The 16,198-nt window shown below is 45.7% G+C and overlaps 1 protein-coding gene across 1 annotated transcript; it reads left to right on the forward strand.

The window, feature by feature from the left end:
- Positions 1 to 1,036: 1,036 nt before the first annotated feature.
- Positions 1,037 to 2,467, forward strand: PRR15 (proline rich 15). The gene is made up of 2 exons (XM_027770937.1): positions 1,037 to 1,148; positions 1,315 to 2,467. The coding sequence occupies exons 1-2, from the start codon at positions 1,037 to 1,039 to the stop codon at positions 1,806 to 1,808; spliced, it is 606 nt and encodes a 201-aa protein (XP_027626738.1). The 3' UTR covers positions 1,809 to 2,467.
- The last annotated feature ends 13,731 nt before the right edge of the window (positions 2,468 to 16,198 follow it).

The following is a 16,198-nucleotide window of genomic DNA, read 5'->3' on the forward strand; positions in this document are numbered from 1 at the left end:
CCCAGCAGCCAAGTGTGTCTGACGGGGTGGGTGCCTTCTGCACCGATAGAACTTTTGGCCCTGGTTCATTTTCTGTTTTCATGTAGCAGCCCGAGTGTGCCCTTAGGCCGTCCTGGGAGGAACCGCCGCTGCGATTTCAGGGCGCAGCCTAGGCCGCCGCGCCGCCTCGGGTAGGCGCTCAGACTTCCTCTCCCTGGCGGTTCCGGGAGGAGAACCTCCAACAGCGAACACTGCTAAACTGTCCCTTTCCCGCGCGCTCGCGAATCCGGAAAGCTCCGGCGCGCTTGGGCTGGGAAACCGCGGAGCCGAAACCTGGAAACGCGCCTGCGAGCCAGTGAATCCTCCGCGTTTGCGGTGCGGGGCAGAACCCGCAGAGAAAGTGGGTGCGAAGTCTCCGTCCGACTTCGGCAGCTCAGTGTTAACAAGCAGCCTCTCCGCTCCGCACAGGGGGTAGGAACAGCTCCGGGAAGGGGTAAACGGTTTGGGAGTTCTTGGTTGCGCGCTCTCTCCTTCGGAGGAGGGAATTGGCACAAGGAAAAGAATCAAAAGCCTTTCATTTGTAACTAAAAGATCCCGGACTGAGTTGCCAAGTGGTACAGGCTCGGCGCGTATTTTAATGCAAAACTAAGGGGACACATTTGCCACTTGACTTCATCTCTACAGTGGGCAGGGATGTGGCTTGGTAGCATGCTCGCCCTCTGGGGACTAAGAGGAAGCGTAGGATGACCGTTTTCCAGAGAAGTTACGTCCAGACATGCTTCTGTAGAAGTCACAAGGCAGAAGTGGCTAAACGCAGAATTAAAAGGAAACAACCCAAAGCGGCATGAACTTGTCCCTCGCTCGCTAGACTATCAATTCTGCTACCGTGTGGCTGAGTGATGGCGGTCTAACACTCACTGATCCCCGAGAGCCTCTGTCCCAGGTGCTCCTCCGAAGGGAGGCTGTGTTGGGGCGGATGAGTCACCTTTGGGCGACCACCTCCTCAGGCTGTGTAGACAGGGCAGAACACTTCCCCTCTCAAGTCCGGTGGATCCAGATGCCCGGGGAGCCCTGGCGCACTGACCACTGCACTTCCCGTGGAGACAAGGCAAAGGTTGAGGCCTGGAGTTCCAAGGCTCAGCCTGGACACCAGTGGCGGCGCCGTGGAGGTCACGCGCCTGTCCACTGGGGCTGCGCTGCTCTGGGCTCCAGGCTCCGCTGCAGACGCTCTGACCCCGGCGATCCAGAGCCCGCAGAGCGCAGGGGAGGAAACGCGATGGGGGCACGTGACTTGGGCCAGCTCAGTAACCACGGCTTGTTTTCTTCCCGGCACAGGGCGGCCCGCGTGGGAGAAGCCTGGGGAGGGCGGAGAGAACCGCAGAGACCGAGAGGAGAGAGAGACCGGCGCCTGGAGGCCCTTCCCCACCCGGGCGCCCCGGGCCCTGGCGGACAGCGGCGGCACCGGCGGTGGGGGACCCTGGTGGAAATCGCTAACCAACAGCAGGAAGAAAAGCAAGGAGGTCACTGCGGGGGCGCAGCTGCCAGGCCAGCCCGCCCCGGGAGAGCCTGTGGCGGCCTCAGCGCCCAGCCCCGACACGAGCAGCTCCCAAGAGAACCAGCACCCCAATCCCCTGGGGGGCGCGGGCGAGCCGCACAAACCAGACAAGGCGTGCGCGGAGAAATCCGCCAACAGCCGGCGCAATTTGAAGATCTCACGCTCAGGCCGCTTTAAAGAGAAGAGGAAAGCACGCGCCACGATGCTCCCGGAGGGGGTCCAGGCCCCGGAGGAGGCGGGCTTCCCTGGTGACCCCCGCGAGGACATGCAATAGCTCGAAGGCTCCGGGACTGGCTCTCCCGCCCTGACTCCCATCCTCCAGTCCTAAACCCGGGAACTCTAGTGCGCCCCCATCCTTGGTGTCTTCCACCAAATTCAGAGCACTCAAGGAGGCCACCACGATGATCTTTTTCTGGAAACTGAAGTGTCTTTGAGTTTCGATATTTCATGACTCAAGGACGCAAAAACTATTTATTTGTGATGCAGGAAGATATCTGTCACTGAAAAGTATTCTTTTTTCAAAAGGCTATGCTGGGGACTCGGCCCTGGTCCACATCACTTGTGAACTCAGAAGCCCCTCCAGGGACAAGGGCTGCTCTCATGGAGGACCCTGTGGAAAGCAAATCGCAACGCTGTTTTAAACGCCTGGGAACTGCACCTTAGGGCCGCTTCTGTAGACGTATACCTTTAGAGGTGGGGAGAGAAGAAGCATTCTTGAAATAGAAACATTTTACAGCAGGGCAGGATTTCCAGTAAGGTGGAATTACAAAGCTGTACTGCCTATGTTACTGAGGACTATTAAAAATCGTTGCACTGGAAGACTTAAGGTGACTTTGTGGTTTTTCCATTCGAAGGGATCATACTTCACGGCAGGCATGCAAAGCCCAGGGTGACAGTTAATCATTTGCCGCAGGGCATAGCAGCTCCTATGGAAAGCTGCAGGGAAGGAAACGTTACTAGAAACCAGTATCGCCTGCACTGGCACCAGTTAACCAGTTACCCTGTTTACTAACCAAATACGAGGAAGGGGAGAGAACGATCCACTCGTTAGTCATGAATTTTCCTTTTATTTAGGTGCATTTTCATAGAGAGTGAGTCGAGATGCTAGTAATCCACCCTTTTTTGTACCCATTGTTAAACTTACCAACAATGGCCTGGAAGTACTCCAACAAATGTACCGAACTCTTAATAGTTTGTGTATAGTCAGCTTTTCCCCACCCCTTTGCCTCAAAAGCTTATTTCTTTAGTCTGAAGTATTCATTTATCTGGTTTCAAAGCCTTTACAACTACCAGCCTGAAGATTCTGAACAAAAATCTACCTGTTTGCTTTTACTATGAACTTCAAGAAAAAGAGAAAACGGATACCACTCACTTTCAGCAAATTACAGGAGAGTTATTGTAGTCATTAGGAGGCACTGGGATCTTTTCCCACTGCAATTCAGTTCATTTCTAAACATCCAGAAATGCATAGCAGGGAAATTATGTTGATCAAGGTAATGACAAGCTAGAATTTAATTGAAGTTTCCCACTTTACATAGAAAGGCTTTTTTGTTGTTGTTTTTCTCTAATTAGTAACTAATAAAATAGCAAAGCGTATTGATTATGTAAAGAAATTTAACACATTTGATGAAGATGGCTAAGATAAATTTAAACCAGCAAATCAAGCATCACCCATTTGACACATAAGTATTCACATACCCAAGATCTTTCTCTCAAGGAAATTGTATAAGTGGAATTCGTAAAACCCTAACAGTGAAAGAGACCATATGTGAGATTTTGTTTGTTTTAAACATGAAAAGGTCTTTGCAAAATATATTTACAATTCTTAAGTGTTTGACCAAGGTCTCATTGAGGTAGGCTGTCCTGGATGAGGAAAACTTTACATTAATTTTGAATGGCCTGCTAGCTTTAGATTCAGACAAAGAGGAGAGAGTTGAGCAGTTCAGGGTAAGGGAGGGGATTGTGGGTTGTCAGAGCAATGGGAGCAAACACAACAGATTGGGGGGATCAGCAGATGGCATAATGGTTATGTCGCTGGACCCGCACGTAGTTGACTATGGTTCAAATCCCAGACCTGTTGGCTTAAACTCATGCCAGGCATTTGTACATGCATGCCCAAAATCCTGAGAGGAGAATGGAGAAGAAGGATTGTGGTGTGGCCATCTTCCCCAGGGAGTAATTTCTTGCTTTCTGTCTCTCTCTCTTTTCTGCCCCTCTCTCTGTATCAAACACACACACACACACACACACACACACACACACACACATACACACAGCAGACGTGGGTAGATAAAGCTTTGGAAAACCTTCATAAGTTTTTTTTTTAAGAAGATGTTTCTCTTTTTTTAAGTTTATTTATTTTTCAGTTTCCAGTGGGTATACGCACTCACCAGAGAACAAGAGAAAGCACCCCCCTCATGGGGTGTGATCATGCCACAGTCTTTTTCCCTCCATTTGTCATCTGATCAGGATTTGGGCCATGCATGCACACACAAGGACACATGGCAGAATGTTTTTCAAGCCCCCAGAGCTAGGATTTGAATCGCATTTGACCTTGTGAGATGGACTTCCGATGTACTGCACTTAACTGTTGTACTACTGGGCCAGCCCATAAAGTAATTTCTTTCTTTCTTTCTTTCTTTTTTTTTTATTTTTTTTGAGAGGTTTTTGCTATAGGGCACATATGCTCACCAGAAAGACAGAGAGAGAGACAGAAAGACAGAAAGACAGAAAACGAGAAATCACCCCCTGGGAGGATGGCCGCAATCCCTTCTCCTCCTTTCTCCTCTCGGGATCTTGGGCACGCACGCACACGCGCCTGGCATGAGTTTTAAGCCACCAAGTCAGGGACGCGAACCGCGATCGACTACATGGGAGTCCAGCGACATAGCCATTATGCTAACTGCTGGTCCCCCAATTTCATTTCACCCTGTAGAAAGTAATCAGAATTAAAGCAGTTTATTATCCAAAAAGTACTCTCTCCCCCAAGGAAGATCAATCGATCTGACTGTACCCATTTATAAATTAAGTTAGCCATTGCATAATTTTAAAATCCTATACTAATTCTTTCATCCACAGTTCTACAGAATTTTCCCCTTAAAATATTCCTTTACATTTGCAAAACAGTGGCATTTTCCCAGGTTCCATGTCTAGTTTTGGATCCCTTCCAAGCACCAGTGGCTGCCTATCATCTGTAGCACACGTATAGGAGCGGAACTTAGTGAGCAGAACTTAGCAACGGGACTTCTTTACCTCACTGTTCTGACGAAGGTAAAACCAGGCTCATGGCAGGGACGCCAGTGAATGCAAGCCACAATCTGCCATTGAGGTTTGTAATTCCATCGTTTCAAGGCAGTCCTAAATTATGCAGGGGGAGGAATATACTGATTTAGTCCCAACTCAGTGAAAGCAGAAACCAAGCAAAGTCGGCGGGATAAAGAGATCATGAGGAAGATGAGATCATTTGACAAAACATCTTGCTGGGATTTATGAGCTTCACAGATGGCTAATTATGTTCCCATGACATATACAGATTTTTTTAAGCCTTGAGACAATTTATAGTAAATAAAAGGGAAATGTTGAATTGCATGTGCAGTTAATTAGATTAGAGACTTTTATTTTCTTTAAACGTCCTTACAAATGAGATTTCACTCAGAAGTCCGGAAACTAATTTAGAGAAAATTTAATGCTATGCTTCCAAATGCTATGGAGAAAAGAGACAAAAATCTACTGATGTGTTTGCTAAGTATTTTTGTAACCATCATAATTATGCCATTTTTGCCTCAGTGACTCTTTTGCAAAGTCGCTGGCTGAACAGTGACTCATATTACAGGTCACCTGGGTGTCCTTTTGTGTTTGTATTTCTATTCTTTACCCCTGTCTTACTTGCATTTCAAGAGCACAGACTCAATTTTACATATGCAGTTAGGATTTGTGTGTGTGTGTGTGTGTGTGTGTGTGTGTGGTAGGTTTTGGTCATAGGGCATATGCACTCACACTCATGTTCACCAGAGAGGAGAGAGACAAAGAGATTCAGAGAGAGAAGGTGAGAAATCATCCCCCCAGAGGGGATGGCCATGCTGCATTCACTTCTCCTTCATTCTCCTCTTGGGAGTTTGGTCATACCTGGAGTGATTTTCAAGCACCGGGTCCAGGACTTGAACCACAGCCAGTCTTTCAGATGTCCAACACCTTACCCACTACACCACCTATTGGCCCCACAGTTAGGAAGTCTTATGCCTCAGCATAACACCAGGGAATTTTTTTTTTCTACTTTGAAATATTATGTGAACTCAGCCACTCTGGTCCTGCCCAGTCCTTAGAAAGGAAATAAAAACTTAATGAGAAGTAGTGTTGACCAACGCTTTATCAATAGTAATCTTTTTCTGGTATGCATGGAAAGAAAGTTTGTACTTTGAAATAAATAAATTATCAAAATGAGCAGAGGGCCAGCCTGGTGGCCAGCAGTTAAGGGAATAAAGCTCCACATAGTCGACCATGATATAAATCCCAGGCCTGAGGCTTGAAAAACACATCAGGTATGGGGATGTGTGTATGCCCCAAATCCCAATAGAATGGAGAAACCAAGGAGGTGGGATTGCGGTGTGACTGTACTGCAATGGGAGGTCTTTATTCCCTCTCTGTCTCTCTGTCTCTCTGATGGATGCATGTGCCCTCTTAAAAAATAAATAAATATGAGCAGAAAGAATTTCACTTAAGACATAAAACAGAAGGGAATAAGTAAATGGACAGTAATATTCAGTGCCACAAGGAACCTTTCATGAAAAAAAAAAAAGAGATAGAGAATATTATTTTTCCTCCTAGATAAGTGCCTGCAAGACCATTGGGTTATTGCAAAAGTCACGGTGCATTTTTGCATAGAAAAACAGAAAAATACATCATGACTTTACTGACGACCTAATAGAAACAACCACACAAAATGCTAGCTTGATAGATACAGTAAGGAAAACTGACTTTGAAGTGTATTTTATTAGGACTGTAGAAAAAATGAGGGGATACTTTTCTGGGATAATCTCAAGTTTATGGCAAGTTGAAAGTAGAGCCAGAGATATTTTATACACTTAGATATCAACAAACAAGTATCAACTAGAAACAAGTGCGGGCTCAAGGCAAACTTGTCATTGGTGAGCTGGCTGTCCCACTGCTCTTCTCTGTACTCCTGGCCCCATTCTCACCTTGCCTCCAGGCCATCACGTACATGTTGTCACAAGACTCTCGGACTGGGAAGTGGGGTTCCCAGGGCCTTCCCTAGCCTGCTGAAGGTGCAGCGATTGCGCCTTTGTCAGAAACAGCCCTGCAGAGCATGAGATCCACAGTGTGTTCCTGGAGAGAAGATGACCACTAAGGAGACAGGACACGGGAAGCTGCACGGGCCTCCCCTTAGCAGAGGGCCATGGAGCTTCCAGATGGAATGTTCTGCAGATATGGCATAACCTCATGCAACAATGACATGCATGAAAGGACTGTCTTTATTTCTAAGAAGTGGAACAAGGCTGTTGGCCCAGGAGATAAAAATTTCTGAGTCTAAAACTACAAAATTTCATGTTGAAAAACACTGAAGATCCCTATCCTGAAAAGAGTCATCGATGGGACCACGGGCTGAGTAGGGACTACAAAACCATTATTGCATCTCTCTGTTTCTTTATTGAAGAGCTTTTCCTTGAGTTACAAGTATCCCAGATCATGTCAACTTCTTTCTAAAAATGTAACTGATCATTCTTGCCCAGCCAGGATGGCTGAAGTAAGGGCCTGCAGTTTTACGAGACACCCAGTTACAGCCTTCTCTCTGACTTGCTCGTAGATAAGTCTTAGATGATCTGAGTGTTGGCTTACTGCTCTGTAAAATGAGAGAAGGCAGCCTCTATTCCTGTTGGAAACTCCCTTTTAGTATTCTGCTATTTTGAGCAACTGGTTGTAAAAATTTAACTCACATAATGTTCATTGTTTACTTTAAAACAAAGGACACTAGTTCCTAGGACTGACTGTTGGGATGGGGGTGGCGACACAAGAGGAGGCTGAGCATTACGAACTACAATGTGGAGGCTACCTCTGTACCGTCATGGCGTAGCAGTCATGTCAAACCTCTGTACTGTCATGACTTAACAATTGGGGTCACCTGCCACATGGGAATTCTAACACCTCATTTTCCAAGTACAGAATCAGATTGCAGAAAAGATGTCTCATTATGGTGTATTAGCATTCCAAACGTTGGCTTTCACCTCTATTATTCCATCTGTTTCTCATGGCTTTCTCTTAAGGATTTCCAAACCTGTCAACCTACCTGATTGTCTCCTGTTATTTAAAACTGATTTTTCCATCCCCTTTGATGTTGCCTAGGTCAGAAATTAATCCCCTACAGGTATATGGATTGTTGACAATCTTTTTTTTTTTAAGTATTTTTTTAAAAATATTTATGTATTCCTTCCATGAGAGAAAGAGAGACACAGAGAGAGAGACAGGGACCCTTGATAGACTCTTCATGCCACAATCCAGCACCTGCCTCATCCTGCCAGGATCATGGGCACACGTGCACACACCCAGCACATGCAAGAAAATCAAAAGACACAAACCTGGGACCTTCTTACATGGCCTCAGTACCACGCCACATTGTGTGATCACTATACCAAAGTGGCTTGGAGACAATCATTTCTTTCTTTTCTTTTTTTTTTTTTTTTTTTTTTTTTTTTTTTGGGTTTTTCCTCTGTGTGCTCACCAGAGAGACAGAGACAGTGAGAGGGAAAGTAAGAAATCACTCCAGGAGGATGGCCATGCCACAATCCCTTCTCCTCCATCCTCCTTCAGGATCTTGGGCATGCACACACATGTGTCCGGCATGATTTTTGAGCCACCAGGTCTGGGGCTCAAACCCAGGCTCGACCATGTGAGAGTCCAGGGATGTAATCACTATGTCATCTGCTGGCCCCAAGACAATGATTTCTTTCTTTCTGTTTTTTTGTTTGTTTGGTTGGTTGGTTGGTTGGTTTCTTTTGAGAAGTTTTTGCTAAAAGACGCGTGCGCTCGCCAGACAGACAGAAAGAGACAGAGAGAGACAGAGAGACAGAAAGCGAGAAATCACCCCCCAGGGGGGTTGGCCATGCTGCAATCCCTTCTCCTCCATTCTCCTCTTGGGATCCTGGGCACGCACGCACACGCGCCAGGCGTGAGTTCTAAGCCACCGGGTCCGGGACGCAAATTGTGGTCGACTATGTGGGAGTCCAGGAACATAGCCATTACGCTAACTGCTGGTTCCCAGGCAATGATTTCTTAACTCTCTTCCATACTCTGTTTAAAACCCCACAGGATAAAGCCAAACCCCTTCACAAGGGCTACCATCATGTTTAGCATCCATCTGACTGATGATTTCTGGAGTGTGTTTGTGCCTTGCCACGTCTGCAGACATCTGTTTATCCTGTTGCCTCTGTTTGGCATGTTCTTTCCCCACTAACTGCCTGTCAAACCCTCAATTAACCTTCAAGATTCAACAGTCTCTTCCCATTTAACTGTGGTGGGCCTCCTTCCCCCATACAGGTCTGATTGCCCAGCTAGGATGCACTTATGAGTGGACCCTTCCAGCCTGAGTTACCCACGGTACATGAATGTGCCCTCACATCTCTCTACCCTTACAGTTGTGGAACTCAGGAACATCTAAGGGGCAATGCTCATTCTTTGTTTATTTTCACAAACCTCTGGTTAATCTATAAGAAAACAGACCCTTCAGATAGTACAAGCAGCTAGAATGTAGCTTTTAGTAGGGCCACAAAACTTTTCATCTAGAGAAGTGGGATATGTCTGTCAGGAAGAGAAATTGCAAAGAAAGAGTTGTAAATCAGTCAGCATCCAATCAAGAGAAGGGAACCACATTCTAATCTGAAGAGGGAGGGAGTGATATAAAGATTTATTACCTGTAACAGGAATTGGAGTAACAACAGACTGGTTACTGAGAAGTAAAAGGGATCCCAAAGAACATAGGAATAGATGTAAATGAGCACCCGTGATCTCTGGGGCTAAGACAGAATGCTCAAGAAGAAGCCCTCTTCCCTCCACCCCCAAGCCTTGCGAAAGAGCATGGCCATGACCCACTGACTGGTAGAGAAGTCAGTGCAGTGCCTCATCAGCAGAAGTTGCTGCAAACCCCCCTTCAGAAGCAATCATGGTGTACCAACAGGCACCAACACACTAATCACTAAAGGCTTTGAAGCTTGTGGATGAACATACTACAGGAAACATTCCTGAATTAATGTAATATGGACAAGAGTGTGCGTTTCAGTAGTCTAGGCTGTATCGGTTTGATAACACCTCCTTCCTTTGTTTGAAACCTTGAGATAATGTTGAAAATCATTACAAGTCCTCCAAGGACAGCCTCGATCCATTTCCCCAGCTCTCTCCCTGCCTTCTCTGGAAACACACTATCCCAACCAAAGAGGACCTTCAGTTCATGACTGCCATTCTGCCTTCTGCCTCTAGTCTTGGAACATAGTCCCCTCTCTCCTAGAAACCCCCCTGGGGGAGGAGACCAGCAGATGGCATAATAGTTATGTTGCTGGACTCCCACGTAGTCGGCTGTGGTTCGAGTCCCCAACCCAGTGGCTTAAACTTATGCCAAGCACATGTGCATGCCCAAAATCCCAAGACGAAAATAGAGGACAGGGGACTGTGGCATTGCCATCCCCTGTGAGGGTTATTTTCTCACTTTCTGTCTGTCTGTCTGTCTGTCTGTCTCTCTCTCTCTCTCTCTCTCTCTCTCTCTCTCTCTCTCTGTCTCTCCAGTGAGTGTTTATACCCTATAGCAAAACCCTCTCTCTTAACAAAGAAAACAAACCCTCCTGGGGAAGTTCGTGAGGCTCTTTATTCCCTGTCTTTGCAGACTTTCAGAAGTATCTGGAAGATACTTCTGATGCTTGAGCAACCACACACAAGTGGGTTTCTCTAGCCTTTCTGGTCTGTTTCCACAGTCAGTGAACAGAAGTGATAACATCTTTTTTTTTTCTTTCTTTCTTTCTTTATTTTTTTTGGTGTGTGTGTACATGAATTGAATGCACATAAAAGCATAACTCTTGGAGATAAAATACACAGCCTAGAAGAAGCCCTCAGTAATATCAGCTGCTTTCATTCTTATTCTTGAGTAATGAGTCTAGATTGGCCTGAAGAAATTATTTCGGTGGTTTCCTTTAAAAACTGTCTGGATTTTGGAGGCTCTGCTTCTTAGGAATCTCAAGAAGTCTGCATTTTAGAAAAACCTAGTTAGTTCTTTGATCCAAAAACTCAAGAGCATGGATCACAAAAGAGAGTCTAGAACACAGAGGAAAAGTCCACTGGTCCAGGCCCTGCGATGACAAAGGAGTGTGTGTCATTGTCATAGTTGTGTTCAAGAATATAGTCTGAGCTGGGTTATTTAGTGAATTCATGTACAGTGTTGCCAGATCCCTCAAAGAGGTGGTGAAACAGAAAAACAAGGAGGCAATTATCTTGACGGGGAAATAGAACAGTTTCAGGAAGCCTCGGCTCCACTTAGGGTACTTATGGAAACACGGCTTGGTCAATGATAACATCTCAAAGCCCTCAGATTGAACATTCTCCCTGCATTTCTTACCCCAGAGATGGAGAAAGATGAGAATACAATTTCATCCTCACAATTCACGTGCCTTATGCAAGCTGTTCACTTCTGTACATCGGTGGGAATTTTAGGTGGGGACAGTGATGGGGCAAATTCAATGCAGGAGCCAGGTAGGTTTCTGGCAGGTCCCCAGAGTGTTTTTTAAAGTCTATTCCAGGCTGCATTTACAGAACTGTGTGTTTTATCGAAGGCAGCTACTCCCTACTCACGTATTCTCCCTGGAATGTAGTCTAAGTTTCTTTTATACTGAGCCTGAATCTTATGAATCATATGGAAGGGCTGAGGCAAAGCCTAGAACCTAGGCATTCATAGAGCAGGAAATGTGATCTAATGAGGGTTCCAACAGGTGTAAGAGTTCCAAAAGGAAATGCTCAGGCACCCCAAACTCCACCCACTTTGGACATAATCAGAAAAAGGGGGTCCGTGGCTGCTGCTGACCCTTGTATGTCCAAGACTACAGGTACTAGAGCATGTTGGGCAGGAAGACGCCATTTTTTTTTCCTCTGGTCGATGCGGACACAGAGCTAGGGTTTCTCAAGAATGAAGGGTTGAATTTTGCCCATTACATTCTTTAACTGTGGAGATACTTGTTTGTTATATTTTTGTAATGTAATATTTAATTTGGGGGCTTTATAATATCAGTGCAATTTAAAACTTCCTTATTGAATGCACAAGCCTCAAACAAGGGCCTTGGGGGGAAAAAAAAATCAAAGGCAAAGATGTTAGTGTTTCACATACTTCATCAGCTTAAGCCCTGGCTTTGTCATTCATATATTTATTTATTCATCAAATATTTATTGAATTTACCCATTCTTCTAAACATTCAATGTACCCATTCGGTACTAGGCAATGAATTCAACTTCAAATGCAGAAAGAAAGCAGGATCTCACATTTTCCCTGCCGTAAAGTGTAATAAGAACAATAACGTTATAGTTCGGAGACGGGTGTTGAGTCATTCAAGAGCCATTCAGGATATTCCGATTACTTAATTACATCTCAGGTGGTATCAGTTACCTGCAGGTGTCAAAGGTGCTCCAAATCCTGAGCAACTCCCCCTCCCTGCTTCCAGACATACGTGAGCCAGCCCCAGACAAGACCACCAGCAGAGTGTGATGTTCTGCCCCCTCACCCCTCAAGTCTGCAGCATTCCAGGGTGGTCCCAGGCTTTGAAGCAGTACTAGATGGGAGGGAGATCTCTCTGGAGATCCCAGACTCATGCCAAAACAGGGAGTTCCCTCTTCAGCCAGGCCTACCTCTTATCTTTTTTTTTTTTTTTTTTTTTTTGAGAGGTTTTCGCTATAGGGCGCGTGCGCTCGCCAGACAGAGAGACAGAGAGATAGAAAGCAAAAAATCACCCCCCATGGGGGATGGTCACACTGCAATCCTTTCTCCTCCATTCTCCTCTTGGGAGCTTGGGCACGCATGCACACACGCCCAGCATGAGTTTTAAGCCACTGGGTCCGGGACACGAACTGCGGTCAACCACGTGGGAATCCAGCGACATAGCCATTACGCTCACTGCTGGTTCCCCCATCTCTTATCTTTTCATCCTCTCCACCTCTTCAACTAGTCAGGGCATACAGATTCCCTTCCTGAGGACCAATACGCCTCCGGCCCAAAGCCAGAGTGCCTAACTCCCCTGGTGGAAGAACATGGGAACGTGCTGCTCTCAGGAGGGGTAGAGTCAGCTTCTGTTCCTATAGAGGTGCCTCTCTCTGCCAGAACCATCAGTTGAGGTTCACCTTTTAAGTTCTGGTGAGGATAGGAGCTACTCGGGGAAATGATCCATGCCCTTCCTTGGGCAGTCAGTCTGCTGCAGAGGAAGCCTCAGGTATCCTGGCAGTTTTAGGACCCACCGGGGAGATCTTTCAATGGGGAAAATATGTGTAGCCACAGTTCCCACTTGAAGCAGCAGCCTTTGGTCTCCGAGGCAGGGGATGAGTGTGAATGATGAGTTCACCAAATCCAACCTATTGGAATCCTTCCTTTCTTCTGCTCATCCAACCACCAGACATCCAGTTCCTGAATTTACTGAGTGAGATACTCATTCAAATATTTATTTTCAGGTGCCAGCTGATGGCATAATGGTTATGTTGCTGGGGTCCCATGTGGTTGACAGTGGTTTGAGTCTTGGATCCAGTGGCTTAACACTCACACTGGGCACATGTGTGTGCGTGCCCAAAATCCCAAGAGGAGGATGGAGGAGAAGGGATTGTGACATGAACATTCCCCCTGGAGGGTAATTTCTCACTTTCTGCTTCTCTCTCTCTGTCTCTCAGGCAAGCCCATGTGCCCTATGGCAAGAAATAGAAAATTATTTGTTGATGATAACAAGTATGGTAATATTCTTTTTTTTTTTTTTGAGAGAGGTTTTTTGCTGTAGGACACGTGCGCTCGCCAGAGTTTTAAGCCACCAGGTCCGGGGACACGAACCGCGGTCGACTACGTGGGAGTCCAGTGACATAGCCATTACGCTAACTGCTGGTTCCCTATGGTAATATTCTTAGTTGAGCCAATATATGATGTATTCTGGATGAAAAATCTCATTTTGTATACTGTACTGATGTATAATGAATGACTGTGAATACATAAATTGAAATTTAAAAATTTTTTAAAAATTTTTAAAATCTCTCCAAAAAATTTATTTTTGGATTTTTCTAGCTATGAACATGCAGTGTTGCCACATGAACCACGGCTGCCCCTCTGGTTAATTGCAGGACTTTGTTCACTAGGCAACAGCTTTTACAAACTCCCTGAGAAAGTGTGTTGTGCAGAAGTATCCACACACCCACTCCACTTTGCCTAGTTGCCAAGAGAATGTCACAATTGCCGCAAGACAGGACAGCATGTTGGTCCTAGCCAACGTTCTACAGGGCCTGACAATTTGGAAAGAGCTTTCACATTCACGATTTTATGTGATCTATACAAAAGCCGTGTGTGGCAGGTGTGGCAGGTTCTTATGCTCATAGCCACACCCCTTTGACATGTGACTCTGCAGCTCCCTCCATCAAGATGTGGAGTCTATTTGCTAACCCTTTGTGTATAGATAACTGTCATGACTTGCTTTGACCAATAGGAGGTGGTAGAAATAGTACGGAGTTCTAAGTGTATTAGTCTACTTGGACTGTTGTAACCAATTACCACAGACTGAGTGGCTTAATCAATAGGAATTTTTCTTCTCACAGTTCTGGAGGCTGGAAATCCAACGTCAAGATGCTTTCAGGGCTGATTTCTTGTGAGACCTCTCTTACTGACTTGTAGATGTTCACCTTCTGTGTCCTTGCACGATCTTTCTTTTGTGCATACAGGGAGACAGAGATCTCTGATGTCTCTTCCTCTTCTTATAAGAACACCAGTACTATTGGATCAAGTCCCTATCCTTATATCCTCATTTAACCTTTATTATCTCTGTATAGGTACTGTCTCCCAATATAGTTACATGGGGAAGTAGGGCTTCAACATACAGATGTGGGGAGACCCACAGTTAGCATAATGGCTATGTCACTGGACTCCCATGTAGTCGACCGCAGTTCGAGTCCTGGATCTGGTGGCTTAAACTCACGTCGGGCGCATGTACGTGCGTGCCCAAGATCCCGAGAGGAGAAGGGAGGAGAAAAGACTGCGGCATGGTCATACCCCCTGCGGGGTGATTTCTCACTTTCTGTCTCTCTGTCTCTGTCTTTCTGGCGAGCGCATGCGCCCTATAGCAAAAACCTCTTAAAAAAAAAAAATACAGATGTGGGGATGACACAATTCAGTCCGTAACACCAAACCTAGGCCTCAAGGGATCTCACCAGCTTCCACCTTTCTCAGGGTCCTTCCTCCAAATTGAGACAAGTCTGAGCTGGCCTGCTGGAAGAAAGAGACCAATGGCACAGAGATGAGCTGTCCTTTAGAGGGCTTCTGAAACCAGCTGGCCACCAGCAAGCCTGACCACTTATTGAAGACGCATGAGAGAATTCAGATGAGACCAGAACCATCCAGTTCAGCCCAGTCCAAATTAGTGATCTGCAGAATTGTGCACACAATTTATCTTAAGCCACTCAGTTTGGGAGTGGTCTGTAAGCAAAACCTCACTGATTGGTAGATAGCTCTTTTCTCTTCATTTTTATTGATGAATAATGGAATTTCAAAGAAATGAAATGATCACCCAGTGTTTTATGGCTAGGAAGTCCTCAAAAGCTGAGTCTTCGGAATTCAAATCCTTTGCTCTCTTCAGTCCTCTCATTGAACCCTAAGAGTCTGGAAACAAACCCATTGAATCGGAACGCCGTAAGCTGGGGCTTTTCCTGGCAAATCAGTTTCTAATGGGCTGAACTTTAGAGTAAGTGAGTATGTATTTGAGTGTGTGGATGAATATGTGAAGGTGTGCGTTCATGTGTGCACATGTGTGTGTGCATGAGTGTGGTTGTAAGTGTGCATGTGACCATGTGTGCATGTGCCTATATTTCCTCTGAAGAGTACAGACCCAGGGCTTATTGGCTTCTTTGATGTCAAGTGCTGAAAGGTCTGAAAAATTAAAATCTTAGAGGGTGACTTGCTGAGTCAAAAAATATACACTTCACGCATTTGTGATAGGTAAATTTCAGAGATACAGCCGATTGCCTCAGTAAAGGTGTAGCCATTTGCACTTCGCAAGCAATGTACGGAAGCGCCGTTTTCCCACCGCCTCTCCGACAGTCTTACCAGGCTTTTGGATGCTAGCTATCAGGTAAGAAAACGTATAGATCTAAAAGCTGTTGGACGTTGCATTTCTTTTATTATAAGCGAGCTTAGGAATCTCTTGGAACATTTCATTTCTACATCTTTTTATGTGAATTCCCTGTTCATATCCTTTTTCAATTTTTATAACGTTATTGATTTCATTGTTCTTTTTCAAAATATTTTTTTTCGTAAGCGAGAGAGAAACCAAGAGACAGCACATCCAACAAGGTCCCAAGGCTGAGATCTATCCCTCGACAGCAGCTAGCCCCAGACCATGGGCACTCAAGGGTCTGGTACTCAGATCTCCAAACCCAAACCCAGAGCCC

Source organism: Tupaia chinensis, unplaced genomic scaffold, assembly GCF_000334495.1.
Source record: "Tupaia chinensis unplaced genomic scaffold, TupChi_1.0 Scaffold000170_1, whole genome shotgun sequence".
In the NCBI taxonomy this organism is placed as follows: Eukaryota; Metazoa; Chordata; class Mammalia; order Scandentia; family Tupaiidae; genus Tupaia; species Tupaia belangeri.

Bases quoted from the DNA above. Each gene is read 5' to 3' on its own strand.
- PRR15 (XM_027770937.1), top strand. From the start codon at position 1,037: ATGCCCGGGGAGCCCTGGCGCACTGACCACTGCACTTCCCGTGGAGAC. The intron at 1,149-1,314 runs GTCACGCGCCTG...TTCCCGGCACAG, and splicing joins CCAGTGGCGGCGCCGTGGAG to GGCGGCCCGCGTGGGAGAAG.